Source organism: Nothobranchius furzeri, chromosome 7 (genome assembly GCF_043380555.1).
Source record: "Nothobranchius furzeri strain GRZ-AD chromosome 7, NfurGRZ-RIMD1, whole genome shotgun sequence".
Lineage (NCBI taxonomy): Eukaryota > Metazoa > Chordata > Actinopteri > Cyprinodontiformes > Nothobranchiidae > Nothobranchius > Nothobranchius furzeri.
In genome coordinates, this window is record NC_091747.1 from 41,239,952 (window position 1) to 41,255,005 (window position 15,054).

At 42.1% G+C, this 15,054-nt stretch overlaps 2 protein-coding genes and 1 long non-coding RNA gene across 5 annotated transcripts; 2 read left to right on the forward strand and 1 right to left on the reverse strand.

Moving 5' to 3' along the window:
* Nucleotides 1-2,252: 2,252 nt before the first annotated feature.
* LOC129167147 (uncharacterized) lies at nt 2,253-5,305 on the forward strand. Of its 3 annotated transcripts, none has more exons than XM_070553078.1 (4): nt 2,253-2,342; nt 2,870-3,001; nt 3,921-4,040; nt 5,218-5,305. In XM_070553078.1, the coding sequence occupies exons 2-4, from the start codon at nt 2,889-2,891 to the stop codon at nt 5,225-5,227; spliced, it is 243 nt and encodes an 80-aa protein (XP_070409179.1). In that variant the 5' UTR covers nt 2,253-2,342; nt 2,870-2,888; the 3' UTR covers nt 5,228-5,305. The 3 variants fall into 3 exon arrangements, with proteins under 3 accessions (XP_070409179.1, XP_070409178.1, XP_070409180.1); XM_070553077.1 differs by lacking the exon at nt 2,253-2,342 and adding an exon at nt 2,645-2,733; XM_070553079.1 differs by lacking the exon at nt 2,253-2,342 and having other exon boundaries at nt 2,763-3,001.
* A 5,260-nt stretch (nt 5,306-10,565) lies between these two features.
* Nucleotides 10,566-12,099, forward strand: LOC139070584 (spectrin alpha chain, non-erythrocytic 1-like). Its single transcript, XM_070553075.1, has 6 exons — nt 10,566-10,706; nt 11,130-11,222; nt 11,333-11,437; nt 11,510-11,542; nt 11,615-11,650; nt 11,857-12,099. Exons 2-6 carry the CDS (start codon nt 11,157-11,159, stop codon nt 11,932-11,934), a joined length of 318 nt encoding a protein of 105 aa, XP_070409176.1. The 5' UTR covers nt 10,566-10,706; nt 11,130-11,156; the 3' UTR covers nt 11,935-12,099.
* Nucleotides 12,100-12,361: 262 nt separating this feature from the next.
* Nucleotides 12,362-13,631, reverse strand: LOC139070587 (uncharacterized). The gene is made up of 3 exons (XR_011521079.1): nt 13,402-13,631; nt 12,640-12,701; nt 12,362-12,551 (listed from the first exon to the last, which is right to left on the reverse strand). It is a non-coding gene; the product is annotated as an uncharacterized lncRNA (long non-coding RNA).
* Between the last annotated feature and the right edge of the window lie 1,423 nt (nt 13,632-15,054).

Below are 15,054 nucleotides of genomic sequence, written 5' to 3' on the forward strand. Positions count from 1 at the left end.
AGAATGAGTGGAAACACTCTGGTTTAGCCAAGTTTAACTATAATATCTGAATTATACTGAATTAATGCCAAATGGTTGTACCCTGTTACATTTTGATAGTAGAACCAGGAGGACATGAGGACTTTTGCATGAACTGTGGACTGAAGTATTCCTCCTTTTAAATAACCCATCAAGTAATGGTGTCAACTAAACCTGTTAAACGTGTCCTTCCTATTGTGCTACTGTAGTAAACCTTATTTATTTGTGATTTAATCTCTGGTACTATAGATACAGTATGGTTATGAAGCCTGGAAATAAAGTCATTTTGGTGCCACTGGTAGAAGAAGGATGTTGTGTTGAATGTGTGCTTCACTCATAAAGCCTTTACACCAGTCTGTTAGTGTGTCTGAACAGCTTTGTAACATTTAATTTGTGCATCAGCTGGTCACTAACGGCACCAGCAGAAGTGGAATCTAGTCAGCCGCTTTGGTTTGGTTTTTCTTACCCTCAAATCTAACAGAGGCTGATTAGAAACTCTTCTATTTTATATAAATATCATCTATTAAATTAATCACACTAAATTATTTGCTCAGATGAGGGAAAACTTACTTGTATCTAACTTTCTGTGAGATTTAAGTTTGAAACTATTGTTCTTGCTGGTTTATTTTATGCTAACATTCAGGGCTGCTCAGTTATGGAAAAACAATACTATATTGGTACGACACAAAAACTGAATTCCTTTGTAATACTTCTTAGCATTAGATACATTTTTGGAAATCCTGATTAGTCGCATTTACTGTGTTCTGTAACTTGTAGTGTGCATTTATGTAATTAGCATTACTAAACATGGACGCCCCCACCTGTTGGTGTTCGCTTTTGTTTGAGTTTTTTGTTGGTGGATTGGTTGATGCGCTTTACCACAGTTATGAAGAAAAAAAACAAGCATTTACATTTTGCTCCCAACAGGAGCCGTAGTTTTGTCCCAAAGATTTCACTGGACATCTCTTCTGCAACAGGTGGAGAACAATCTTGAGAGAGGTTGCAAGGATCAGAGTTAAAGAAGGTGGAGGATGTCAAGTACGTAGTTTCAAGAGTCTAGACTAATGGGGAGTGTGGAAATGAGGGGAAGGAGTTCAAGCAGGTTGGAGTGTGAGATAAGTGTTTCTGCAAGAAAGAACAGAAACGTGTTTAAGACAGTGGGACCAGTGATGCTGTGGTCCAGTGACAGGAGGTTGTAGGCATGACAATGAGACCAGCGGCCAGGCAGAGAAGGTTTGGGTGTGTAGAGAAGAGAGATGCTGAGGATGGAACTGCCAGACTTGAGGAAGACCAAGGAGATTTATGGATGCAGTGAAAGTGTACATGAAGCTAAATGGTGAGAAAGAAGAGGTTAGATGGAGTCAGATGATTTGAATACAACAGAAGAACAGTGGACTTTTTCTGTTAACTATTTGTCTATTTGAGGATTGGAGGGGGCAAAAAGACACATTAAAATCCAAACATTTTATAAGTCTGCTGATCTTTCATTTAGCTAATGATTTATAATGTATCCTTAGATCATCTCCTGTCTTGTTGATCTTCAGTGTGGTTTTAGGAAAACGCGTCGCCCTCCTGTGTCGTTTTAATGGAACTACAACACCTGTTTTGCTGATAGAACTAGTTTTCATAAAACAGTTATGACTTTGCTTATGAGCTCGTAGAAACTTTTGTAAATATTGTTATGAAAAAGACCTGCATAAAAATACCGGCCATTATATTTCAGGCTACTTGGTAGGATTTAAGATTTGAAGAATCCACTGATGATTGTGTGGTTGTGTTTTCACTCAGCAGTGATGATCCTGATCATAGTAGTGACTGAGTTTAAAGACCAGAGCGGAACAACTTTAATGAACAAGAGCCAAACCAAAGGGCTGAATGATGATGTTGAATCAGCACTGCATCATCTGTAAAATGTCAGATCTTACAGACATCTGAGTCAGTGCTGGCTGATCCTGTCTGAGATGTTTAGGTTGTTCCTGTCAGAGCAGAGATGTTAAAGTCCACCACAACATGGATGGAACAAGCAAATGTTTTATGTTGATGTATTTTATTACACACACGCACACACACACACACACACACACACACACACACACACACACACGCACGCACGCACGCACGCACGCACACACACACACACACAGGAAGGAAAGGAGAAATGAAACGGAAAGTGTTGGACAGGTAAACTGGATCACGTGAAGGGGTGGAGCCTCACAGTCCAGGTGAGACAGGCAAGAAGAGATAGAACATGTTCCGCGTTTACCTTTTCAGACTCCATTTAGTCTAAACAGAAGAGCAGAAATCAGACTGAGGATCTGAATCAGGTGAGTGTTAATTCAACATTCTTCATGTTTTCCTGTCAGTCTCTGAGTGGGTTTTCTCTCTGTGGACTGTGGAGGAAAGAAGAGGCAGAACTCTACAGTTTGTTTCAGGTGTTGATCCAAAACTGATCCAGCTACTCTGAAACCACGTCACAGCTGTTGGATAAATCAGATCCAGGTCAGGTTTAAATGTCAGAGTTTAGTTCAGATGATTGGATGTGTGGCAGCTGGAGGTCTGACTGATGAAGAAAGGCAGCAGCGACTTAAGGTGGAAATCTGAACTGGAGACGATGCTGCTCTCAGCTGCAGACTGAAGCTGATCCAGATGTTTCATCACTGTCATCACAAACTCAATCTGAAGCTTCACAGGAAACAAATGACATCTAATTTCTCTGTAAGTTTGTCTTAAAACTCAAACAGAGAAGCAGGAAGTTAAAATGATTGAGTCTGTTGGTCATGTGACTCCTGGACAGGCTGGTTAGCCCTGATCTGCTGTGAGCTCACAGTCAGTGTTACTGTTTCCCTCTCAGACTGACTGAAGTCCAGAAGATGGAGGAAGAGGAGGAGAGAGCAGAGTCTTCAGGAAGCAGTGATCTGTTAATGAAGGGGGACCGGTCCAGACCTCCAGACTTCAGTAATAAACCTGGACCTTCTTTCACAAAGTAAGAAACCTGAATCTACATGAAAATACTAGTTCTGCTGATAAAGCTTCACGTTGTTGACTTTAATTTGTTGTATCATTTTAAATGAAGTAAATGATCTAAATAACAGATCTGTTATACTTTTGTGGAGCCAGTTCACAACAGCAGTTACCTCAGGTCACCACAGTAAAACCAGTTCCATCCAGTTCCAAGTAGACCAGTTCAGTTCTAGAACAATCCGATCAGATTCTGTCATCTTTAATAAACCAGTCAGTAAACAGCTGTCTGTCTGAGGAAACCAGCAAACCTTCAGTTCACTTCTTCATCCTGAAGATGGACGCTGCAGCAGCCACAGAAGAGAGGACCCACCCCCTTTAACAAGAACAACCCTCCTGCAGAACCAGAACCAGAACCAGAATGGGTCCATCTGACTGTACTGGCTGGGGGTCTGAGAGGACAGGAAAGAGACGAACAGAAAAGAACATCAGACCTTCTAACTGTGTTCTGTTTTGTTTAGTCACCATTTTATTATCATTTATTGGTGAAACTGAACCAGAATATTAAAGAAAACCTCCTGCTGTTTATTTTCTTTAGAGATGAACTAAAATGTTCATGAGATTCATTTTCTATTGATTCTCTTTGCTGTTCTACAGAAACTTTGACATCTTCAGAGGCAATAACTACAGTCTAGAGGTCACATTAAAGTATTTATCATATTTATCTGTGTATTAAAACACAAACCATTGGTCCTGTCTGGATGTTTTGGATCATTTCTGATGTCCATCAACTAGAGAAGCTATCTGATCTAAGAGGACTTTTACTAACATGAAACCTTCTGATTCTCAGCAGCAGTTTGTGTTTTCAGAGCTTCTTACCTGGTTTCGTCAGAGAGTTTCTCAGTGATTGATGTGATCTGTATAACAACATGTTTGTGTTTCAGAGGTCAGAAGATCAGACAGAGGGCAGGGTCTCCAGGATCCAGCTGTCTGTCTATGAAGAGTGATCAGTCCCATCTTCTTCCTCCATTCTTCAGAAATGAACCTGAACCCTCAGACACAAAGTAAGACAACTTTTAATGGATTACAAACAAAATTTTCCTTTGATTTCATGTTGTTGATATCAGCTTTCTCTGCAGTAAAACCATTGTGGTTCTTTTGCCTTATCAAAACACAAGAGACAGACTCCTACACCATTTCTTTGTCCACATTCGTCTTCTCTTTTTCTTTTCATCGACACACATGATGGCAAGAAGAGCCAAAGACAAACGTCTTGTTTTCACGGGCATTATTGCGGTTAACAGCGAGCATGCAAGCGCTATTCTGCTCGGAACCGAACGCGTTGTTTTCATTTTCCCTCGTGTTTACTTCCGGGGTTTTCTTCTTCGTGTTTGTAATTCCACCGTGTTGCGTCATCTACTGGCTAATTTTTAGCTGCGGTAGTTCATGCCACTCGTACAGTGTGAGCAGTCAGGTCGCATGCGAGAACTGGGTCGTACAGTGTGAGCACACGACTCGTGAGATCTGCTCTGCGAGGAAGTCGTACAGTTTGAGCTGAAGCTGAACGCTGCGAGTGAAAAAGTCGCACAGTGTACGCCCGGCTTAACTCTGAAGTGCTTTTTTCCCCCTCCACCTGAACCAACCCTCATGTTATCCTCTTATCTCTGTTAAGGTAGCGCGACTCAGGGTTGCGAATGACCACAGTCACCAATTCTTGTCATGTGTCTTGCCCATGTATGTCTGATCTCTGAATTGTGTGTACTGAAACTCTAATTTCCCTCTGGGATTAATAAAGTATCTTTGATGTGATTTGATTGATTAGTATGTGTTTAAATTAATACGTTTGATTAATTTGTGCTTAAATTACTGTGGTAATTAATATTATTATTACATTGAAAGAGTTATATATGATGATCAGTAATGTTTGATATGACAAGGTAATCATTATCAACACAGACACAAGGTTCATTAGAGATAAATTAAAGTTAAGTTAAACGTCATGACACAGATATTTTCTTACCCACAAATCAGAGCCTGTATCTGAAAGAAGGGGTGATATTCTGAGGTTTGTGTTAACACCCCTTAACATGGCACGTTCCGATTGACCATAATCATAATATGAGAATATTAAAACAGAATCACTGGGGAGTGATTCATTCATTCATTCATTCGTTCGTTCGTTTGTTCGTTCGTTCGTTCGTTCGTTCATTCATTCATTCATTCATTCATTCATCATTCCAGCATTCTGTGAGATTCAGCATCCTGTTAGTTGAGCTAACTCTGACTGGCCATGGGAGGAAACTCTATAACCGTCGCATCTCTTGGCAAGCTTTCGACAAGCTAAAAGCTGCCTACAGCTGACACAGCAAAACGGTTCCTTCAGCTATTCAGAAGCAGCTGCTCTAGATGCAAATTAGTTCCAACCTGTGTGCCTGGTGACATCTCTGGACTGGAGCATCGGTGCTGCAGTTAATCTACTGAACCTCGGTGCCCAGAGGTCATTTGACCTCCCTGACCTCCGGATCCACGAAGAGGGTCTCCAAAGAAAGGGTGAGGTAGACACACAAGATTGCATCTGATGCCGTTTTGATGAGAACCATCTTCATAGTTTAACGCTAACCAAATTCTTTTTCACACCCAGAACTCAGTTCTTCTAGATACAAGGTTCTGATAAACACACACCATTCAATCACCATACATCACATCCCATCCACTAAGATTCATCCATCACAGTAGTCTTAGTTTCCTAGTTGTCCTGCTTTTAATTGTTTAGAAAATACATTTCTTATCTTTTATAAACTTGACTCTGTCTGAATTGAGATGAAGTGTGTGTTTGACCCCTGAAAAAGCAAAGAATCTTACACTCTAATGATTAAACATCCACAGACCAAGCATGTAGATTCTATATTTCTCTAGAATATCGCAGCTTATTGGTCATAAGTAAAGGTAATATGTTAAGCGTAAAAGCAACAATATTTACCTCCCTACACTACAATAATAAATATTTAATTAAAATCAGGCATTGTTCCAGCTGACCTTAAAACTGCTCTCATTCGTCCTCATCTAAAAAAAATCATCGCTTGACGAAGATGATTTGGTTAACTACAGACGAATTTCAAACCTACCATTTCTTTCAAAAATTCTGGAAAAAGTGGTTGCATCTCAGCTTAATGAACATCTACAGAGACATCATGTGTACGAAACCTTCCAATCTGGTTTTCGCTCTGCACACAGTACGGAGACGGCACTGGTCAGAGTCATTAATGATTTACTTGTGGCTGCTGACCAGGGTGACCTTACTGCCGCTTTCGACTCTGTAGATCATGGTATTCTTTTCCATTGGCTTCAGACCAAAGTTGAACTGACTGGACCGTTTTCCAGTGGTTCCAGTTGTATCTCACTGGGAGAACTGAATATATGGCTTTGGGGGAGACACGATCATCACCCCATAACATTACTTGTGGGGTCCCCCAGGGATCAGTTCTTGGCCCAATTATCTTTATTACAGTATTATTTTTACAAAGTGGGAGCATATATATATATATGCTCCCACTTTGTGATATTTTTAGAAATTTTGGGATATCCCTCTATTCTTACGCTGAACACAGCTATATCACAAAATTGATACAGTTTCCTCATCATCTTCACTTTCTGCTCTTGGTGCATGCGTGGATGCGACAAAGGCATGAATGTCTGAAAAATGTCTCCAGCTAAACAGCAGCAGAACAGAGGTACTACTCATTGGTACTCCTCATCAGGTCAAACCTTCTAACCTAAAAAATATTACCATATTAGGCAGTAACATACCATTTTCTACATCTATCACTAATCTCGGCATCAAACTGGACCAACATTTACCACTTGAAAATCATGTCGGTCACCTTTCTAAACTATAATTTTTCCATCTTAAAAACATAGCAAGACTTTGCTCGTTTCTTACCCAAGCAGATGCTGAGAAGTTGATCCGCCTTTGTTTCATCTAGGCTAGACTACTGCCATTCTTTACTCATTGGAATCTCTAGTGGATGCCTACAGAAACTTCAGCACATCCAGAACTGTGCTGCCAGGATTGTGACAAGGGGTCACAAGTATGACCACATCACACCCGTACTGAAGTCTCTTCATTGGTTACCAATCCCCTATAGAATTAAATACAAATTAGGTCTCCTTACCAGTATCCATGGAAATGCTCCTATTTATCCTAAAGAGCTCCTTACTATCCACATCACCTCAAGAAATCTTCGCTCTAGAAATTCTCAATTCCTGCAACAGCCCAGGACAAAACTTCATTCCATGGGAGATCGAGCCTTTCAAGTTGCAGCCCCACGCCTGTGGAACACACTCCCTGAAACATTGAAAGCATCTCAGAGTGTTGAGTGCTTTAAAAAACATCTGAAGACATTTTTATTTACACAGGCTTTTTCAAACTGATTGGTATTGCTGTTGTTTTACCCAAGCCCCCACAATGCCGCTCAGAAAATGGTCCCATCCCGGAAGTAAGAAAAATTGCAGTTCCACCCTCATCCGCTGGGGGCTGGTGCCAGAAGCGAGCAAATCCTCATTGACTCCCATGTTAAAAATGCCGATTTCACAGCAGAAATAAACATGTTTACAGCCTGGTGCCAAAACATGTTTTTTGTCTAAATTATCTAGTTTATACTCATGACAACTCTGAGGGGGGTGAATTTTTTTCTCACTCTTCTGTTTAAGTGTATTGAAAGCCTAAAATTCTGTATAATTAATGAGCATCCGACACACGTGACCGCCGCCTCAGACCCACGTGACCACAGAGCTAGCTCCGTGGAAAGGCCTCAGTACAGCCTCGGTCTGGCTTGGAAACTGCTCCGGCATTTTGAGTCTCTGTGTTTGTGTATTCTTCTTTGGATATTATTGGTGCAATTGTTGGACAAAATGACTTGCAGTGGTATTAATTGCACTAATAGAGCGTCCAAGGAGTCTCCACTTCATTTTTTTCGGTAAGTTAAAATCTATATTCGTATTTTATGTCACTGCTACCTTTAAACTAGCTGAGTTTACCGAAGTAGCTAGCTAACTATCAGTTTAACATGTAGCATGTACTGTTTAACCATGAAATTTAAATGTAAAATACGGTAAAATAATTAATAGGGCATATTTAGATGGGTAATAGGGTAAAACCCAGTGCATTTAAGATAAAAATGGGTTGAAATATGACGGAGCGCTAAGAGGGAGACTTCTGTGTCCATTCTTCCATCCGGTAATCCCCAGCGGTCAGGCCGGGCAGCCTGGACGATCCGGCGCCTATTTGCTGCGCCTAGCTGCTGCGCGGTCTGACCGCTCGTGGAGTTTTTCATGTCTGACTTTAACCGCATCTAATACTGTATTACGGCGTGAGCGCAACAGCGACAACTTAATATCGATGTGTAAGCAGCCTGAGTGGTAGGGTGTTTTCATCTGAACCCTCCAGCAGGCTATGCTGCACTATTGACGTGTTAGCGCGCGGCGCTAACAACTTAGCAACGTGACATGTCTCTGAGAAAGCGTAAAACACGGACGCTTCTTCTGAAGCGGAAAATAACACCTCTTCTTAAGCAGAGCAGGATGTCGCCTCGGCTCGTTCACGGCCGAGCCGGACTGAGCTCGATAACATTGACCAAGCACAGCCACTGGGCCGTTGTAGCTGCCACCAGGCCTGCTGAAGGAACTCCAGCGGGTTTCATCAGACTCGTAAAGTTTCTTGTTTTTGCTGGGGATTTCTGTATTTTACCGCTCCCTCCTGCAGTCTTCCCCTATTAAAATTTAAAATGTGTAACTTTATGTATTGTGATGAATGACTAATATTCATGTTAAACTGAAACGTTAGGCATTTAGGGGGAAAAAACAAAATAATAAACATTATACAGATGTCAAATAAATCAAACTGTAATTAAACTATATATTTTCAAAGTCATATAGACAGCATGATGGTTTGTGTGATCCGCGCGGTTTCACTTACACCCCTTTAATGATCAGGCTGTTTTTTATTATTTTTATCAGCTGATAGCAGTTAAAATTATGGTAAAAAATAATTTTATCTGTTTTTGATAACTTAATGCCCAGGAAGAGCATCTTCCTGGGCATTAAATATAACCCAAATGTTTTATTATGAGCAGATCTGATGAAGGTTTAGACAAGCAGTCTGCAAAGTAAAACTTGTTTAGAGTCCAAACTCTTACTAAAGCTTTTGAAAAGAAAAAATGGTTGAATTTTGAGAAATATCCACAACAGGGGAGCGAGACCTCTGAAAAATGTATATTTTCTCTGAATTCATAGAATAATGTGAAGATTCTGGGAAAAGTTGGGATTCTGAGATTAAAACGTAAATCTTTCTAATCATAATTCTGGCAGTTTTTGTGTCCTTCTGCTGTGGAAAGTCGTGCAACATGAAGATACTGAGAAGATGCTTACAACCTGTATTTTTATTCCATCCATAAATAAAATCATGAGCTATTTTTTTAATCCAAATTTGATCCAAAGGGCCATCGTTGGTTCCAGACCCGTTCTAGAACATTCCTCTAATCTTAAAGTCATCATCAGTTTCTTCCTTTTAACAAATATTTATTTGTTCAAATATTTAATATTTATAACTGGAATATTTGTTCCTCCCTCTCCCACTGCAGTTAGTCCTGTCCTGCAACCCTGTTTTTGCAGCTTAGTGAAGCCAACCATCACTAACCTGGGGGTGGTTTTGGACCCAGAGATGCGGATGGACTCCCACATTAGCCAGGTGGTTAGATCCTGCTTTTCCCGGCTTCGCCAGCTACCAAAGATGAAGTCCATCCTGAAAGACGTGTCATATTTTCTCCCCAAGCTGGACCTGACCGTCATGTATCGGTCCAAAATAGTGTGATGATATTGTGTTTTTGTACATAACAGACTTTTTAACAGACAAATTTGTCGCATTCTCCTACACCTCTTCACGGGCTCGCCACAGTAAATATTCTATTTGGCAAGAGATAAACTTTATTGTATTTATCCTAGTGAATCTATAATTAAACGGGTAAACTAGTAGTAGCACATCCAACATCAAAGAAAGTAAAATGTTATTATCAGGAGAGGGAGAATGTTTAAGTGGTTAGCAGCAGTGTGCTAGCCGATGGCCCCCTCCATGAGGCCACCACAGCTCAGCAAAACGTCATTGTAGCTTCTTCTGGGGAGAAAAACACTTAGAGAAAAAATAAAGTTAACAGCTGAAATAGCAGGAAATAATACAGTTAAAGAGCAGATTGTAGAAGAAAGAAACCCCTGGGTTAAACTGGTCTGTCTACTGCATAATGCTGAACTCTAACATGTGTCCTCAGGGAAGGACCTGATTGGTGTCCAGAACCTGCTGAAGAAGCACCAGGCTCTGCAGGCTGAGATCACAGGTCATGAACCTCGCATCAAGGCTGTCACCCAGAAAGGAGAGACCATGGTGGAAGAAGGTAGAGCAGGTCTGGTCCTGACATGTTTCTGAGGTGTCTGCAGGTTCTGGCTCACTTTTTTTGGGTCCAGGTCACTTCGCTGGTGAGGAAGTGAAGACTAAACTGTGGGAGCTTCATGGACGTTGGGACACGCTGAAGGCCAAGGCGTCCCAGAGGAGGCAGGACCTGGAGGACTCTCTGCAGGCCAAGCAGTACTTTGCGGATGCTAATGAGGCCGAGTCCTGGATGAGGGAGAAGGAGCCCATCGTTGGAAGTCCAGACTAAGGGAAAGACGAGGACTTGGCCGAGGTATGGAAGTCCCTTCCTGAGAAACTCCAATCGCTTTTCTTTGCTCTCTTTCCAGTCCTTCATAATTAGTGTTTCTGTATTTGGCATTTCCTTCGGTTGTCTACCAGACATCGTTGCTCGTTTGAGCGTCTCATGGGTTAGGAGTAGAAGTGCTGGCCTCGCACAGGAAGTGATGACAAACGTGTTCCCGTCGCTCTTATTTCAAACGGTTTACAAGCTGTGATGTGTGTTCCCGCTGCAGAGCAGCCATGACACGTGGCAGCCGGCAGAAGGCTCACGCTTTTCCACTAAACACCCGCAGAGCTACGTCTGCGGTGAACTGAGCAGGGTTTGTTTTACGGTGGCGGATCCGATTGGACCATCGCTGCGAGAAAGCTCCACTTGTGTCAGACGAGCTGAAGGTTCTGATGTTCTGCTCCACAGGCTCTCCTGAAGAAGCACGAGGCCCTGATGTCGGACCTGTCGGCTTACGGCAGCAGCATCCAGGCCCTGAAGGAGCAGGCCCAGTCCTGCAGGGTGAGTTCAGAATCCTCGGCCCGTCAGAACATTCTTATCCACCACGTTCTAACACCAGACCTGTTAACCCGACAGCAACAAGATAATCAGCAGGTGCTTTTGTCCTGCAGGACCTGAAGGCCAATGAGTCCCGCCTGAGGGACATCAACAAGGTGGCATCTGAACTGGAGTCAGAAGGTCTGATGGCTGAGGAGGCTCCTATGGTTCAGGCTCAGGTGAGCGTCACCTGTCTGCAGCAGCTGGTCCCTCTCACTTCCTGGTTTAACTCTGCTCGTCTCTGTTTGTAGCAACAAGAACATCTGGGTTCTGCTCCTGGAAAGGTGCGTGTTGTCCTCCGCCTCCACCAGAACCAGACGGGGTGTTTATGTTACCACTCATTTGTTTGTTTACAGGATGAAGCCGACTCTAACACGGCGTCACCCTGGAAGGTGAGTTCATTCAGCTGATCAGAGGTCACCTCTGATGGCAGCAGTCACGGCCGACCGTGCTGACATCACACAGGAATTCAGGTGACCCGGCAGGCACCAGGTTTTGGTGAAAGTGGGGACATGTCAGCTGGTTGCCATGGCTAGTTATCTTTATGCATCTGTATGACTGCTGACTGGTGTGTGTTTCCTGTGACCTTTGACCTCAGACCGTACGGTTGGGCGTTCAGACGACGGCTAACTTTAATTCCATCAAGGTAAGAGGAAGCTCTTCCCTTCCTGTCTGAGCGATCCGTCTCCAGGTTTCTTCGTCCGGCGTCCAGCCGGCGTCCACCTTCATCTCACCTTCATCTCATCTCACTTCATTTATAGTGCAATACTTTCACATTATCATTTTCCCACACTTCTGTATACCTGTATTTTGTTGTTTTTCAATAAAGAATGACAAATTATTTAAGTTTGGTTTTTGTTGCACACAAATATATATCTGTAAAAAATATCTACAAAGCTAATGTTTACATAACAAGTATGATTGGGTTTTGCAATACGGCACTCAAGTTTATTTTAGTAAGATTTTCAAACCAAGTAAAGTTAGTAAAGAACACATTTCTATTGTCTGCTAAGAAACTGTTGGGATTTAAAATGGGCCTGTTGTACAAATAACTTGTAAATGATTATTCCTCACTTTTGTCTTAACCAAAGAAATTCCAGTAATTGAGCAAAAACATTTATTTTTAACACTACATTTTATAAAACAGGGCGCAAAGTGTCGGCACATGTAGGTATTTATGTCGATGGTCCGCCCCAACCAAACCAAGAGACACAGACGTCAGGGAGGCCAAGGTTGTCTCTGCAGCTCTCTGGGCACCACGCCTCACTCAGCTGTCTCCAATGATCCAAATGGCTATGGAGGAAAAAATAACAGGTTTGGCCTAGCTGTTTAAAGTACAAAACCATTCATGAAGTGGTCAAGACAAGTACTTGGAACTTACACGCTGCGTTGTGTAGCTGACGTTGGAGACACACAGGCTGCCATGGTGACCTTTTAATAGATCTAAGAAAAAAATGTAATAAAAGAATGAAACTTAAAAACTCCCAGACCTCATGTCATATTTACTCATCAGCTATGGCTGATTTGTTTGGATCACAGTGAGTTACACTAATTCTAATATATTTTTATTTCTATTATACATACATACTTTTTAACTGTTATTTTCACATGACTGTTATCAGGCTCTCTTGTTCTGGTTCTGATGATAACTCTGTGTCTTCCAGTAAGTTATCTTGTGCTTACTTCATCTGTATAATGTCTCTTTACTTTTGGTAAATTGTACTGAGTCCAGAATAAAGGCTAGTTGGCTGTACAAGATACAAACAAGTATTACGTTTTGGAAATATATGAAACACCGCCAGCATCTGTTAGAGCCTGTGGCGGGGTGCTGAGGGCCGGCTCCAGCCCAGGAATGAGCTCTACACGCCGGCCGGGAGGGTTTGAAACACCGCCATCCTCTCCTCTGCTGGCTGTAAATTCTGTTATGGTTACCGGTGCTTGTGTTGCAATGTGAAACGCTTGGTCTCAGATTTTGTAAGAAAGATAATAAAATGTCCCCCCAAAATACGACTTAAATATATTTTCTCTTCTTCATGATACATTTAATGGCTGGTGCGACTCAGGAGTGATAGCGCCAAAAAAAACTACTGAAAACTTGCTCAAAGCAAAATGTTTTCATTACGGAAATAAATTATAAACTTACCGATTTAAAACTTTTTTAATACAGGTACTTCTCACGAACAGGCGCAGAAAACCTCCACCTAAACTCCGTGTAAGGTTCAGGTCGATGGGTGTTCCAGTTAGCTCCGGTTGGGTTGAAGCTAGGTGGCTACATCCGTTAGCTCGGCTCCCACCTCCGCTTTAGCTTTGGGTTAGCCAGGGTTAGCTTCAGGTTAGCTCGTAGCTAGTTCGCCTGGGTGTCGTCACTCGAGCCCAGCCTTACAGCCACACCCTCAGCGCCTCCTCTCTTCCCTTTTATGGAATTGTCTGGGCTGGACGGAACCTGTGACACGGTCAAAATGGCGGTGGTGGACACCTCCCATTATGGACAGATAACGTGAAATTGAAGCCTATGGAATCGAATTGTCCAGTATATGTACAGTCTATGGTTTTACCATGTGTTAACTTAGCATTGTATGGTTTTATGTATTTTTTAAATTTGTTTTTATTGATTGTTTTAAATTTGCCCTGTGTTTTTAATGTCTGATTCGAAACATCTATAAAACTGCATTATATAGATAAAGATTAGTTGTTTTTTAACTGTTCTTTTTAAGAGATCTAATTGATGTTTTAAAATAACTTAACATAAAATACATCAGATTTCCTCCTGACTTGTTTGTTTTTATGTGAAACTTGAACCATTTGTCTCCTGCATCCTGTTGGCTTCAGCTCACATTATTCGGATTGGAGAACTGCAGTTTGTCCAAGATCAGCTGTTCTTCTCTGGACTCAGCTCTGAAGTCCAACCCCTCCCATCTGACACATCTGGACCTGAGTTATAACTACTGTAGCGTGATTAATTGCCCATTTCTGACCTAAAGGCCCTGCTCTATTTGCTCTGCCCAAGCAAAACCATACGTTTCTGACACAAGCCTAATCTACAAGATATGGACCAAGGCCACTCATGCTCTGTGCTCTTATCTAAACTGTTGCTTCCTTGGACAGCACAAGAAAGAAGACGAAGAACTCTTTCTCTTTAAATGATAATCAAATAACCTTGTTAGTCCAAATAACCATGTGAATTTCAATGTTCAATCAATCTGTGAAATGAGAATATTAATTACCATAAATCCTCTAATATTAGCCTGTATTTAATTAACTGCCGGGTATCATATTTTGGCCGGTGTCGGAGTCGGCGGAGGTGAATAATGGCCGGTTTTTTATTGTGGCCGGGTGGAATGTGGTAACAAGCAAGTATGGGGGGCGGTTGTGTCATCTGTCTCACTTTTGATTTGCCAGTGATAGACCGCGAGGGTAACTTTAACCGTGCGGAGACGAAGAGGAGGCGAAAATTTGATATCAAGTTCAAAGAGAACGTGCTGATTATGCTGCAGAACACTGGGGAGCAGTAGCAGGGGTTGTATGAACTAGTCACTAGTAGACTTCACCGCTCTATAGTGACTTTTTATGCCTGTCATCGACTAGTCGCTGTCACGTGATAATGACCGGCAAGATGCAGTCCACGGAAAAGACAGCAGCCTGCTGTCAGCAGGTGACAAGCTCCTGCGTGTCGGGAGGCAAGGCGCTGTGCCAGAGCGTTCGTACTGACACCCGCCGTAAAACGGACATTTAACCAAATTGTGACGTTTACCCTCTTGCAATTTAACCTTCACCTCACCCCCATCCTAACCTTAAC